Below are 15,125 nucleotides of genomic sequence, written 5' to 3' on the forward strand. Positions count from 1 at the left end.
AATATCCGCCACCGCCCACTACTCACCCTTATTTTATTGTAATATTCCATTTTTTATTTTAAAGCACTTGGAGATACATCTCTTGTATGAAATGTTCTCTATAAATAAAGTTTATTTATTATTTTTAATAATAATAATAATAATAGTAATTATTATTATTATTATTGTTATTATTATTCTGTTCGTGTGTTTGTGTGACCTCATCACTGATGTCATCACTACAGATTTTATTCAGTCAAATGTCCAAACATATTTCACAGGTTTACAAAGTTTTATTTACAAACCACACACTCTGGAATTATCTTAAGAAGCTCAGCGCCTTTTTGACCTTACCCTGAGCCCATACACGTCTTCCTTAGTGTAGTGATCTACAGTTATCATCATAATAGACTGAGACATGGGAATGGAACAGCTAAAATTTACATCATACACACATAACAGATGTTAACTAACAGCTTAAATAAGTTGTCATTACAGTTACATGCTATTAAACAGCAGCTGTGATCACTGATGTAACATCTGGACTAGAAACAGCTGATATAAATGACATAGTCCTGAACTCAGACCAGATCCTCAGATCCTGTGAGATCAGCCTCTGACCTCTGTGTCTCCTCCCCTCAGATGAAAGATGTCTTCTTCTTCCTCTTCTTTCTGGCTGTGTGGCTTATGGCCTACGGAGTGGCCAATCAGGCTCTGCTCTTCTCATATGATCCACGTCCGAACTGGATCTTCCGCCGAGTCTTCTACAGACCGTACCTGCACATTTTTGGACAAATACCTATTCATGAGATGGATGGTGAGTGGTTCAGTCTGATTCTACAAGCATCTGAGTAGGCCTCTGAGCCTTTCAGCCCTAAGTGTGTCCTGAGTGTTCCCTCAGTGTTCCCTCAGAATTCCCTGAGTGTTCCATGGGTGTTCCCTTAGTGTTCAATGAGTGTCCCCTTAGTGTTCCCTCTGTGTTCCCTTGGTATTCCATCAGTTTACCCTCAGTGTTCCCTCAGTGTTTCCTCAGTGTTTACTCATTGTTCTCTCAGTGTTCCCTCAATGTTTCCTCAGTATTTCATTTGTGTTCCCTCAGTGTTCCATCAGTGTTCCATAAGTGTTTTCTCAGTGTTTCATTCGTGTTCCCTCAGTGTTTTATCAGTGTTCCCTTAGTGTTCTTTCAGTATTTCATTAGTGCTCCCTCAGTGTTTCCTCATTATTTCATTAGTTTTCCCTCAGTATTTCATTAGTATTCCCTCAGTGTTCCCTTAGTGTTCCCTCAGTGTTCCCTTGGTGTTCTCTCTGTGTTCCCTCTGTGTTCTGTCAGTGTTCTCTCAATGTTCCCTCGGTGTTTCATTAGTGTTCCCTCAGTGTTCCATCAGTGGTCCCTCAGTAATTTCTCAATGTCTTCTCAGTGTTCCCTGTGTTCTCTCAATGTTCCATCAGGATTCCCTGTGTAGCTACACTGGTTCAAATAATGGCCACGTTTCATACAGATGTCTTTTTAAGATTTATTTCTGTCTCTCTCTGGGTCTCTCGTCCGAAGACAACATCATAAGACACCATGAAAACTACAAAAAAAAAACATAAGTTGATTCACACGTCTCTCTTGCGTGTGTCTTTGTGTCCGTGTAGGCAAGTTTTATCATGGCGCGCTAGTGTCCATCAACAGTCAAACTCAACCATGCAAGCACAGAGGAAATTAACTCAGACAGAATACAGAAACTCAGCACAATATCCACATATTCATACCAGAATATTTATACCAGAACCCACATAAATAGATACTCCAATGAAATCTGTCTCTCATGACAGTTACACCCTGTTTCAGTTGTGTTCCTTCAGTGTTCCCTCAGTGTTTTCTTAGTGTTCCATCAGTGTTCCCTCAGTGTTTCATCATTGTTCTCTCAGTGTTCCCTCAGTGTTTCCTTTGTGTTCGATCAGTGTTCCCTCAGTGTTCCATCAGTTCTCCCTCAGTGTTTCATCAGTGTTCTCTCAGTGTTCCCTCAGTGTTCCCTCTGTATTCCCTCAATGTTCCCTCAGTGTTCCCTCTGTGTTCTCTCAATGTTCCCTCAGTGTTCCCTCAGCATTCCCTTAGTGTTTCATTATTGTTCCCTCAGTGTTCCCTTGGTGTTCCCTTAGTATTCCCTCTGACATTAAACTTGTTAGGTTTTCTAAAGATTTCACTTCATTTAATTCATCTTCGTTCTTCTTTCTACTGAGGACATATCAACTACAGAACCTTTGTGAAGATGAGTCTGTGTTTAGTTTTATGTTACTGTGACAGGTGGTTGTATATGAGCAGTTTGGATCCTCATGTTGTTTTCTCTTCCTCCCTGGTTTCACATGAAGCTGACAAACTGCTGGTCACCAACTGTACAAATGACGTCAAACGAATCGAGGCTGGAGAGGACCCGTGTATCAGTACCTACGCCAACTGGCTGGTTGTCATCCTCCTTGTCATCTACCTGCTGTTCACCAACATTGTGTTGGTCAACCTGCTCATTGCTATGTTCAGGTGCACTGGTATTTTAGACTTCTTCTGATTGAACTGATTATTGATTAAGGAAGTAAAACATGTAAACCCGATTCAGGGAAAGATTTTCTATATAATGAGCTTTCACATTACTGTCTGCAGCTACACCTTCTCCAAGGTTCAGGAGCGCAGTGACACCTACTGGAAGTTTCAGCGCTACAACCTGATTGTTGAGTACCACTCGAGGCCCTGCCTGGCTCCGCCCTTCATCATCATCTCACACCTCCACCTTTTCATCAAGAGGCACATCCGCCACATCTCCTCAGTCAAGAGCAAGCACTTTGGTAAGAAGTGGAACCTGAACCTGAGGTGGCGCCTCCAGTCAGGGTCTGTGCTCCTGTTCTTGGTCCTAGCTGGTCTCCACAGATATCCTGCTGTCCCTTTACTGGTCTCCTCTGTCCTCAGTTCTGGAGCTGCGGGGCAGGAAGGCCAGCCGCCTCAACACATGGGAGGCCATCCAGAAAGAAAACCACCTCTCAGCTCAGAATAAGCGTCAGAGGGAGACAGACTCAGCTCAGCTCAAACGTACATCTGTCAAGTGAGTCACCTTTGGTGGAGTAAAGTCCTGACACTTTATATCGCCGCTTATCCAGGGTTGGGTCGCGGCGGGAGCAGGCTAAATAGAGAATTCCGGGTATCCCTCTCCCGAGCAATTCTTTCCAGCTCCTCCTGGGGGATCCCAAGGTGTTCCCCGGCCAGTTGGGATATAAAATCCCTCCAGCAAGTTCTGGGTCTACCCCGGGGCCTCCTCACAGTTGGACATGCCAGGAAAACCTCCAAAGGGAGGCCCTCGGGATTCATCCTCACCAGATGCTCGAGCCACATCAGCTGGCTCATTTCGACGTGACGGAGCAGCAGCTCTGCTCTAGGATCCCTCTGGATGTCTGAGCTCCTCACCCTGTCTCTAAGGCTAAGCCCAGCCACCCTACGGAGGGAACTAATTTCAGCCACTTTTATCCGTGATCTCATTCTTTCAGTCACTCCCCAAAGCTCATGACCATAGGTAAGGGTTGGAACGAAGACTGACTGGTAAATTGGGAGCTTTGCCTTTCGCCTCAGCTCCCTCTTCACCACAATGGTCCGCATTACTGCCAACAGAACCACATCATCTGCAAAAAGCAGAGATGCAATTCTGAGGTTCCCAAAGCGGACACACTCCTTACCTTGGCTGTGCCTTGAGATCCTGTCCACGAATATCACAAACAAGATCAGAAACAAGGGGCAACCTTGCAGAGCCCACGCTCACCGACAACGTGCTTGAAATTGGGCTGAGTATGTGGACACAGTTCTCACATTGGTTGTACAAGGACCAAATGACTCATAGCAAAAAGGCCAGTACCCCATACTCCCAAGGTACCCCCACAGGGCCCCTCGTGGGACACGGTCATAAGCCTTTTCCAAGTCCACAAAACACATGTGGACTAGCAGGGCAAACTCCCATGACCCTGTAAGAACTCCCACAAAGGTAAAGCTCTAGTCCACTGTTCCATGGCCAGGACGAAACCTCCTCCATAGCCTCACCAAATTCCTCCCACACTCAAGTTTTTGCTGAGGCTGCAGACCCTCTGGCCACCCACTACCTATCTGCTGCTTCCAGAGGCCCATGGGCCAACCAGTTCCTATAGGCCTCCTTCTTCAGCTTGACGGCCTCCCTCACTGCTGGTGTCCATCAGCGGGTTCACGGGTTGCCGCCTCTACAGGCACCGATGACCTTAAGGCCACAGTTCCCAACTGCTGCTTCTGCAATGGAGGCTTTGAACAAGGCCCACTCAGAGTCCATGTCCCCAACCTCCCCCTGGGTTGTGCGAGACAGGGGCCTCCGCCAGACATTCCCAGTTCACCCTCACTACACTTTTGGGTTTACCAGGTTTGTCCAGCAGCCTTCCCTGCCATCTGATCCAACTCACCGCCAGGTGGTGATCAGTTGACAGCTCTGCCCCTCTCTTCACCTGAGTGTCCAAAACATACGGCCACAGATCTGATGATATAACCACAAAGTTGATCCTTGATCTTTGGCCTAAGCTGTTCTGGTACCAAGTACACTTATGCTACCTTATGTTTGAATATGGTGTTTGTTATGGCCAAACTATGACTAGCACAGAAGTCAAATAACAAAGCACAGCTCGGGTTCAGATCAAAACCCAAGGCCGTTCCTCCCAATCAAAGTCCTCCAGGTTTCTCTTTCATTGTGCACATGGGTGTTAAAGTCCCCCAACAGAACTATAGAGTCCCCAAGTGGAACCCCTTCGAGGACACCCCTTCACCCCTCTCCAGGAGTTTGGTTCTGGAGCCCCTGCTGTAAGCCCAACTATATGTAGTCAGTATCGCTCCACCTCCCACACCAGCTCAGGCTCCTTCCCCACCAGAGAGGTGACATACCATGTCCCCACAACCAGTCTACAATACTGGGGCTCAAAATACCCCAGTCTTCCCTGCCTTTATCTGCTGCCAAGTTTGCACTGCATCCGACACCAAATTCTGTCCCTGCAGGTGGTGGGTTCACAGGGCGTTGGCTCCATGTTTTTTATTTGGGCTGAACCTGACCGGGCCCCATGGGCCAAGGCCCAGCCACCAGACGCCTGGTGACAAGCTCCCCTCCCAGGTCTGGCTCCAGGAGGGGACCCCGGTTTCCCTTTTCCGGGCAAGGTGCTGCAGCTTTTGCTTGGCCTCTTCATTCAGGCTTCAATGAATCACTCTTAGAAAACTGAACTGATCATCATTTATATACACAATCATCGGGTACAGAGTCCAGCATTAAATCGTTACCTGCTGTCCTGGTACTGGTGTATATGTCAACCAATAACCAACAAGATGTTTTATAGAACTACCACGTTTCAGAGACAGTCTCTTCATCACATAATTTGTCATCTGACACTGACAACTGTAAAATTTCACTTGCTACATACAATATATTAAAGGTCCATATTTTAACTTTTCCAGTGTTTTATCTGAAGTGTTGATATCCATCAGAAGATATATTTGTGGTTTTAGGAACCAAAAACCATCTCAGTGTAGTTTTACATCTCCTCTCTCAGGCTTCTCTCTGGAGCTCTAGTGACAACAGGTCAGTCAGCCAATTAGAAGAGAGGATCTCAGCCTCGGGGCGTGGCTGAGGGTGATGACTGCTTTGTTGTGACATCACAAAGTTCCAGAAGTCCTGACGGCTTGTTTTAAGGCTCAGTTTCTGAATACAGGCTGTGTGCATTTTGCTGTGGACTGAGGCTTTGATACTTTCACAGTATTAAAATAGAACCCAGACCTGCTTTACTATCAAAAACGCATGGACATCTACCTTTAGACTGTATGTACCTTTATATGGTTTTTGAAGGGCTCCTAGTCATATATGTTTGCTTCTGTTCATGTTAAGGTCACAGCTTTAATCATGTGACTGTTTCAGTTGTACTATTAAATGTCTCTGTTTTCTGTTATTTTCTGTCAATTACAGGATTTACTCTTTCTGTGACAGTTTACTCTGCAGCTGGTTGATTTGTGAGTGTGTGTGTGTGTTTAGGGTGGACAGTGTGCTGAAGCAGATGGCAGACATGCGTGACCATGACCGACGATTGCGGCTGCTGGAGACAGAGGTCAGCGGTACTTTAGTGAGGCAGCTCTGTAGCGCTCTCTTTCAGTCTAGCTCCACAATCCAGACTCTTCAAGACCTGTGCATTTAATTGAGAGGTATCTCTAACAGGGGAACATGTATCCCAGAAGGCTTTGGTGTTTCTTCAGCCCAGTGACATCAGTTGCTCTGTGTCATTGCAGCTTATGTTGTATAATTCAAATATTAATATTAATTAAATATTAATATTAATTAAAATATTAATATTGTTCAAAACATTTTCTCTACAAATGAAACTTCCTGGTTTTGTCTAAATATTAAACTCTAACACATGCAGCAGGCAGAACTTAGTGTGTGTGTGTGTCTGTGTGTGTCTGGTTTCTCTGTGTGTCTGTGTATCTGTGTGTGTGTTTCTGGTTGCTCTGTGGGTCTGTGTGTATCAGTTTGTGTCAGGTTTCTTTGTGTGTGTGTGTGTGTGTGTGTTTCTCTGCAGTTGTCCTCTCTGCCTGCTCAGCACTCATCATCATCATCATCTGTGTCTCTCAGCTGGAGTACTGCTGCAGCGCTCTCAGCTGGATGACAGACGCACTGTCTCAGAGTCCTGTGATAAAGGCCGAGCACCCCCCCCCACTGCTCAGAGGTACGTCACCACACGTGAACCAAACACAGAGTGACGAGATGATTAAAGCTGTGATTGTCAAACATAACATTATAACTACACTGCTATCACATGATGAAGATGATCATCATTGTTTCTCTTCTGTTGTAGATGTGACTCCACTGTCTCCAAACTGAGCTAAACTCCAGCATCACACACACACACACACACACACATACTTGTACTTCTATCTTTGTGAGGACACTCATTGACATAATGCATTCCCTAGCCCCTTACCCTAACCTTAACCATCACAACTGAGAGCCTAACCAGCCAAAATGTCCTCACCTTCCCAAAATGTCCTCACTCTGTTAGTAAAATGCTTTTTTGGTCCTTACTATGTAACAAGTACAAGTACACACACACACACACAAACACAGTTTACTCAGGGCCATTGTTTGTTCACTTTTATTTGGAGTTGATTGAAAATATGATGCGTTAAATGTTTTCACACTGGTGTCAGAACACACTGCAGTGTGTTACACTTCCTGTGTGTAAAAGTTCCTCTGTGTGTTACACTTCCTCTGTATGTTACACTTCCTTTGTGTTACACTTCCTCTGTGTGTTACACTTCCTGTGTATTACAGTTCCTCTGTGTGTAACACTTTCTGTGTGTTACAGTTCCTGTGTATTACAGTTCCTCTGTGTTACACTTTCTGTGTGTTACACTTCCTCTGTGTGTTACACTTCCTCTGTGTGTTACACTTTCTCTGTGTTACAGTTCCTCTATGTGTTACACTTCCTCTGTATGTTACACTTCCTGTGTGTTACACTTCCTATGTGTTACAGTTCCTCTGTGTGTTACACTTCCTGTGTGATATGCTGCTACATTAAACTGATCAATACTTTTATATCAACAATGGATGAAATGACTATAATGATCATGAGTTACAGTCCTCAGCTCTACTGACACCACGACCCCACTGCCTGTGTTGTGTGTATTGTGTGTGTTGTGTGTTGTGTGTTGTGTTTACAGGCTCCTCTCAAGTTGATTTCTGTTCTTTATAAATTAATCTGTTTTATTTTGGTGTCCTCTGTCTCATGGTTAATATATGTTTATATTCAGATTCAGTCGCTGAAACTATCGTGGAACGTGTCAGTTTTATGTAATGTTGCTGTATATCACTATGACATCATTAGGTATTTTCTCTGTTTTTGCTGGGAGCGGCATCACATGTGAAAAAAAGGTGAGATGCAGAATCTCCAGATCATGTGACACAGCTGTGAGGCGGTGTGTCTGTTCCAACCTGTAACATGGACACAGAAGTGAAAACCAAGATGTTTTATAGCCACCACACACACATGCCAGACACACACCACGTGCATGCCACACCACACACACATGCCATGCCACACATGCCACACACATGCCACACACAAGCCATGCAGCCAGTGTGTTCCTGACCTTAGGTTTTGAACCACTTGTGGCTGATTGTTGAGGTCTGGGTTTCTGCTCCACAACCGTTTTCATCACCCTCATTTTCAGCAGGAGCAGACACAGAGAGGGAACACTGACTGACGTTGATCAGCTGACACAGACACACCACATGACTCATCATGTTGATCTGTGGCTGCTGGACGTAAACAGGCTAATGTGTAGATGCTGCTCCCCTGTGGATAAACAGTCAGTGACTGCAGCTTTAATATGGATGAGGCGTCTTTACAGTCAGGAGTCAGGTGAAAATGTATTCGACTAAAGAAAACACTGACATCATTTCCTGTCCTGTACAGTTAAACACCTGTAATGTTTTTCATATTGGGGGGGGGTTGTATGTTTCTGCTTTTTCTGTGTACACCAATATGTTCCTGTTTTTATCAGACTATGACTGAATGTGTTGTCAGAATAAATCTGAATAAACACTTCATCTACACTGTGACTGTGAGGAGACCACTCTGTTGTTTCCACAGTGCTGAACCACCTCATCGTCCTTCCTCATCCTCCTCTTCAGGTCAACAGCTCTGCTGGTCCTGAAGAGATGAAGAGCTACACAGCTCTCCCTCTTTCCTGTCAGTTTTTGTTCTTTTGGCTCTTATACCGTCTGCTGAATTTTTAACTGTTTAAATAAACAGTTACTTTTCATTGGAGACAAATCATAAAATCACTAGTGTCAGTGCCTCCTAACACACCTCAGGCCTGGGCTCAGATTTTAGCTCAGGGTTAAACACTACAAAGACCAAATGTTTCACATGTTTCATCAATAATTTCAGACCTTTCTCAGTTTCTGTACGTCTGCAGATGTAATGAAAAGGCTGAAATATCTCTGACCATATAAATACTGTTCCTTACCAACAGTTCATTCATTACCCATATAGCTTATGGCGTTGCAGTCCAGTTTGTCACAGGGCTGACATACATAGACAAGCAGTCACACTCATACCTGCACATACCAGGGCCTGGCCAACTGTGCCCCCCCTTTACAAACCAGTCCAGTCTCATGTTAGGATGGCTGCAATACAAGTTTATGAACATGAGTGCTGGAAAACATTAGAACAGCACCTGGAAGGTCTGTGTTATCTCAGCAGACCTCTGGCTCTGGACCTGTAAATGTATCTGTTGTTTGAAGTATTCGATCTGCAGATATCAAGTGGAAATGAAACAAGAAGCTTCATTATGAAGCTACAGGCTGCAGAGCGTTTTCACTTAAAGGCAGAGTCACCAGTTCTGGATACAACACTCGCTTCAGAAACCCCACCCCCCAAATTCATGGATAATCAGACTGCTGCGGGGATGACAGACCCTGACGTCATCACCTGGTCCCTCCACAAACAGTCAATAGGATTTCTCCGTTGTGTTTTGGATGATTAGAGAAAATAAGCAACAGTTTCTGATCCTGACAGGTTTTGTTCAGAAGGATAATCTTCACTAATGACTCCACTTTATGATGTTTGAAGCCTAAATACAATCAGCAGCAGTAAAAAGTTGGATTGATGACGTTTAACGTCCCTGACAACCTCTGTTATCTCATTTAGACACTTGTTAGCAACCAGCCTTTTTTGACAGACGGAAAAGCTTCAAGAAATCAAAACAAAACTTATGATATAAAATGACATAAACACAAACACCCAACACACAACAGATGAAAACCAGAGAGAGTCAGTTTCAATTGTTTTTACTGAACTACAGTGACAGAAGAGGGGACTGTAGGTTTGTAGCTATGCTAACATTACCTAGCATATTATTAAGGTCTTTGTGGCTATAAAACTTTTTGTAAGTTGTACAGACAAACACAATGACATGAAGCAAACAACGAGACTGTGAAAGAGTCAAAGAGTGGTAAACTGCTAAGCAGCAGCTGTATCTTTGTCTGAACAATTCAACCATATGTGTATTTTCTCACAGTAAACAGCTCATCTGTCTACTGCTCAATGAGAGACTTCTCCAATCCTCATGTAGACTTTAACTGGTTTGGTTTTACTTATTCACAGCACTTTGAGGACACAGTTGAAATAACGTGTACAAAAGGACGGGACAAACTGTGTCAATACAGGACTCCGCATTTTATTTCCGAATACAGGACAACCTTGTATTATATTCACAGCTCCTTTACAGCTAACATCAAACCGACAACCCAGGAACAGGAAGGTCAGCTCAATGTCTGTGGCAAAGTAATTTAATGTCACTGACACCTTTACCTGTTTGATAACTAACCAAATGGGTTAACTATCACAAACAGTAGCAAACAGGACTAAACAATTCTGACCTGTTGGTCAAAGCTAAAGTTACTGTTACCACCTGTCAAACAGACAGTCTTTCAACTTTCTGAGGTCTCCACCATAGTCGGACTGACCATCAGCACTACCAGGACAAACCCTGATGGACCACCACAGCAGCCAGTGTACTGTCAACACATCCATGAAGTTTTTTAAGTTTTTATCAGTCCCATCAGTGTCTGTCCCGGTCCTCTCTGTGTGCCTGTCATTCAGGGTGCAGGTTGGTCAGTTGTTGATGTGGCTCTTCTCCTGATCACAGCACTCCTTCAGTTTTTATTCTTCTGACCTTCTCCTTTTTGGCTGTTCCTCTGCCTTTTCTCCTTCATGATGATGCGATTATGTATGAGTACAAGCCACCACTACACCACCGCCATTCTGCTGCTGGTAGACATTTCCATGCACTCGCCTTCACCTCCAATCTCTAGACCAGCCTCTCATCTCCAGACTCAACTGACCCCATTCAAACCTCCACAGTCTGGTGGTGACTGCTCTTTCTCCTTCTCCTGGTAATCTTTAAGTTTGCGTTATGTTTTACCATGTGCCTCATTTACCATGCTCTTGTTCCCTTGTCTTGTACATGAACACACGCCCCCTGGTGCTGATTGGCTGAAATTGACAGTCTGAGCTACATTGTTTATTTCCCATTTACAGAGTTAGGGTTGTAGAACCACCTCACAGGACAGACAAGTGGACCATGAGGAGATATTATTAGAATCACTTACTCCACCTGTAACTTACTGTGAAAATGTGTGACAGAAAATGTGTGAACAGAACTGAAAAATAACCTGGAGATGATGAACAATGACTGACACTAAAAGGCAATAAAAAGTCGTCTCTCGGCCACAGGCAGCAGGAGTGATGTCCACCCTGAACAAACCTGGTGAGACCTGAAGCTCCTCATTGGTCTGTTGGTGTCGAGGGCAGCAAATCTGTATCAGTGCTGGAACAGCAGCAGCTGAGTCCAGTCCAGTATGTGGGTCAGTACAGGTTTGTAGTTCTGAACGGGCTCAGCAGGGACCTACAACTAAACACTTATCTTTTACTACTTAATAGAAGTCTGTTACCTGCCTGTAACTGTTTTATTTGATTTCACTGGACTTGTATTTTTCTACCTCCCATGGTAACTTTTGTATTTATTTATTTGTTTTTTATTTATTTTCTATAAGTTGTAATCTCTGGATTGTTGTAAATGAGGGTCAACCTCAGTGATGAGTCTTAAATAAAGGTTTTAATATAAAGTAGGTGGTGAGCAGTTTAGACCTGGTTCTGATCAAACATTAAAGATTAATTTGTTCATTACAGTACTACCACCATCAGAGCATTAAATTAATCTGCTAACTTCCCCTCACACACTCACGCACACACGCACACACTCAGTGGTAACTGTATCGTGGAAAGTGATGTCCCTCTTTAGACAGTCCTTACATGGACAGAGCCGGGGCTGGATGTGGCTCTAGATCAGATTCAGGGAGGCGAATGAATCCTGCTGAGGAATGTCACATCTGATGATGAATGAGTCAATGCGGTGCACTCGCTGTCATCTCTTCACCTCACAACACTCTCTTCAACACCTACAGTAACACCTACTCTCTGACTTTTTTCTTTTTAGCCAGACATGTTAAATGGAGTCAGAGTCTTTATCCAGGGGTCGACATCTGCCCCCAGTTCAACAGACAAAGTGTCAGATATGCTCCAGATATTTCCCAAACTGATGAGAACTGACATGTCTTCTTTAAGACTAATCGGGGAGCAGGAATTAAACAGTAGTGGCAGTTAACTAAATGGGTCAAGTGGGTCAATGCAAGTAGAGTCAGTGGAGAGAAGAAATGTCTCTGGCATGTCTGAGCTCATCTCCACTTTCAGCCACTTTGCAGTCTTCATCTCGATCTGATCTCCTCTCTCATTCTGTCCTTTGCTCTTTCCAACTCAGCTGTTCCTCACTGCCAGTAGTCTGTCACCATCAGAGACTTCTCCACCAACCTGTGGTTGTGGACCCATGACTATTTGCTATCTAAAGCTTTAAATAGGACTGATAGTGGTGATGATGTAAAATCAGTTAATACAAGGATAAGCCTCCTCAGGTTAAATGCACTGGGATGTTGGCTGTGCAGTCACTTGTTTTATTTGACTGAAGGTCTACATGAATCTAGACCAGGTCTAGACCAGGTCACAGGCCTTCATGTTCTCCCTGGTCCAGTCGAAGCTGTGACACCTTCCAGCTCTAATGGTATCACTGACTTGGTGTCATTTATTACATTTTACATTTATCTGCAGTGATGTTTGTTCAATACACTTAAACTTCAACACTGATGTGATGTTGCTCTGAGTTCCTCCAGTGAGCTACAGGAAGAGAGAGTGGTGTTCTACAAACTAAACAAACAAACATCATGGATCATTCAACCAAGACTGTTTTTACAATAATATCAGTGAGACTCTCAACAAAACTTGACCCAAAAAAATCTGATGTAAAACTCATGAAGACCTGAGCTGTTTTCTGTAGAACAGAACAGGTGTAAAATGGGGTTAATGGAGTGAGAACACTATGACTGTCCTCACAGCAATGTACAAGAACAAGTGGAGTGCATGCATTTATTGAGTTTAGTGTGGTTTAGGAGGTGGTTCAGAGGGTTCTGTCATTAACCTCTTTCTTCGTGCATGTGTAGGTGAGAATTGACGGGGGTGTGGGATACTGTGCTGGTCCCACACAGACAGAGCCGGGGGGGGGGAGGGGTGGCTCACATTACACTGACTCTGACAGTGTTCAGTTTTAAATAGAGTGGTTGTCAACTCCCCCACACACAAATCCATCTATTTTGAGGGCAGCGTGTAGGGGGAGGGACAGACAAGAGATCAGTGTCTGGACTTGGCCTATATGCTGGGTAGTGCATATGCTCTGGCTGCATCAGCATGATGGCGATACTGAAGGTATAAGACAGAATTTATTAAACCGTGATTTGAAAATGCTCCAGTCTGAGGCCTCACTGTGTCCACTACACACTGCAGTGTCCACTGCACTCAACAAAGTGACAACTTGGCTATTCTTAGAGCTAAAGGGCAGCAAAAGGTCCAAGAGTCATTAAATCTAAAGGATTTATCCCACCATGACTGTGCTCAGCAGATTTCATGGCTATCTGCCCACTAGACGGGGTGTCAGAGAGGTTATCTCCAGCCAGTGTATCTAGGAATTGAGTTCCATTTGGACAATTGTGCAGAGCACCATTAATGTTCAATGCCAATGTGAAGGGCCAGTGCAGGAGGTAGGATAACCTTTATGTAGCAAGGAGGATGGTGATGCTGTCAGTATACTGTAAAGTAAGTCTTTCTTCTGTTGTTCAGAATATGAAAACAATCTCAGAGAGGACCCAACAGAAGAAGGGTCAGGCCTGGTCCTGACAATTTGAGTTCAAACTGACAATCTGACATCACGCCCACATCACAGTGATTGGTCAGGTGTGTGGAGGTGGGAAACAAGAGAACACGTTCAAGCTCTGTTTTCATTCTGTCTCTGTTGTTTGTACACACTAATGCAACACAGTGTCTTCAAAGAGGAACTGTCTGAAAACAAAATGTTATTAGGGCACATTGGAGGTTACAGTGAGTTGCTATTGGAAAATGGTAAGATATGCCAGGGCTAGCTGGTTAGCATGTTTACTTCAATAGAAGAAAGGACATGATACAAATAGAAGCAAATTAAGGGTTAGGGTTAGGCTTCTTTTCCACCGCTTGGTGAGTAAATGTATAAAGTTTGATGCTGAACTCAACATTTCTTCAAGACTGGTAAGCAAACAGCTGTTAATGCTAACTTTAGCTATGTAGCAATAGCAAAACTTGCAAATATCTCATTTGACCACAGTTTATTTGTGATTAAGACAACATTGTATTTGCCAAGCAAATACAATGTTGAAAAACATCATCCCACATAAACCAGGGTTTTGCCAAATCACCCCAGTCTGGTTGGGTATCTTGTGTGTAAAGTTCTCATTTTCAGCTGGGGATAGAAGAAGAAGAATGCTTCCAAAATGCAAAGGGTTCCCCCAAGAGTCACCACATTATTATGATTCTTCTGGAATTAACTATGAATATACCAGAAAATTATCTTAGAGATATATTTATTTTTCAAGATACATGAAGTTGGATTGGAAGGTTGGTCTAAGGAAAATGCTTGACCCACTCTTGTGGAAAGGTCAAGGAGACACTAAACTCATTACTTATCATCCTCTGAGTGCAGTTTAGATACTTTACTCTGGACCACTGCATTGGATGGCCAGGACTAACTAATTGCTAGGCCCTGCTGGATGAGGGGCATAATGTTCAGTCAGTCCTGCAAAAGGAAGATGCTGTAAAAATCATCAGTCTGTGTTGTGAACAGCTACATGTCCATTGTCCTCTCACCTCTATAACAGCTCATCCTTCTGTCTTTCACAATAAATGGTCATTACTGCCTGAACCTACTTCTGCAGGATCCTCTCTAGTGTTAAGCTTGAACATTTATTCTAAAGTTAAACTTGAACATTTGATGATGATGGAAATCACTCCCCTCCCCTCTCAACTTAACTTATGGATAGTGCAGGCCTGCCTACTAGCATTTGCCCCTGTCACTCAATCTGACTACCCCCCTTCTTCTCAGCTTACCCCATAGGTTGGTCTCCCTCTTTTTCTGTCACTCACATTAGTCCTCT

At 43.9% G+C, this 15,125-nt stretch overlaps 1 protein-coding gene across 1 annotated transcript in view; it reads left to right on the top strand.

Moving 5' to 3' along the window:
• Positions 1-8,612, top strand: part of trpm4a (transient receptor potential cation channel, subfamily M, member 4a) — a 28,580-nt gene extending 19,968 nt beyond the window's left edge. The window contains exons 22-28 of the mRNA XM_071501418.1: positions 622-796; positions 2,335-2,500; positions 2,621-2,802; positions 2,924-3,056; positions 6,030-6,102; positions 6,624-6,717; positions 6,847-8,612. Of these exons, the coding sequence (XP_071357519.1) occupies positions 622-796; positions 2,335-2,500; positions 2,621-2,802; positions 2,924-3,056; positions 6,030-6,102; positions 6,624-6,717; positions 6,847-6,872 (849 nt within the window). The 3' untranslated portion in view covers positions 6,873-8,612. The remainder of the gene's footprint in view (positions 1-621; positions 797-2,334; positions 2,501-2,620; positions 2,803-2,923; positions 3,057-6,029; positions 6,103-6,623; positions 6,718-6,846) is intronic.
• Positions 8,613-15,125: the final 6,513 nt, after the last annotated feature.

The sequence above is a fragment of the Trachinotus anak genome, unplaced genomic scaffold (genome assembly GCF_046630095.1).
Source record: "Trachinotus anak isolate AG129_WGS33_773 ecotype Australia unplaced genomic scaffold, CSIRO_AGI_Tana_v1 ptg000017l, whole genome shotgun sequence".
Classification (NCBI taxonomy): domain Eukaryota; kingdom Metazoa; phylum Chordata; class Actinopteri; order Carangiformes; family Carangidae; genus Trachinotus; species Trachinotus anak.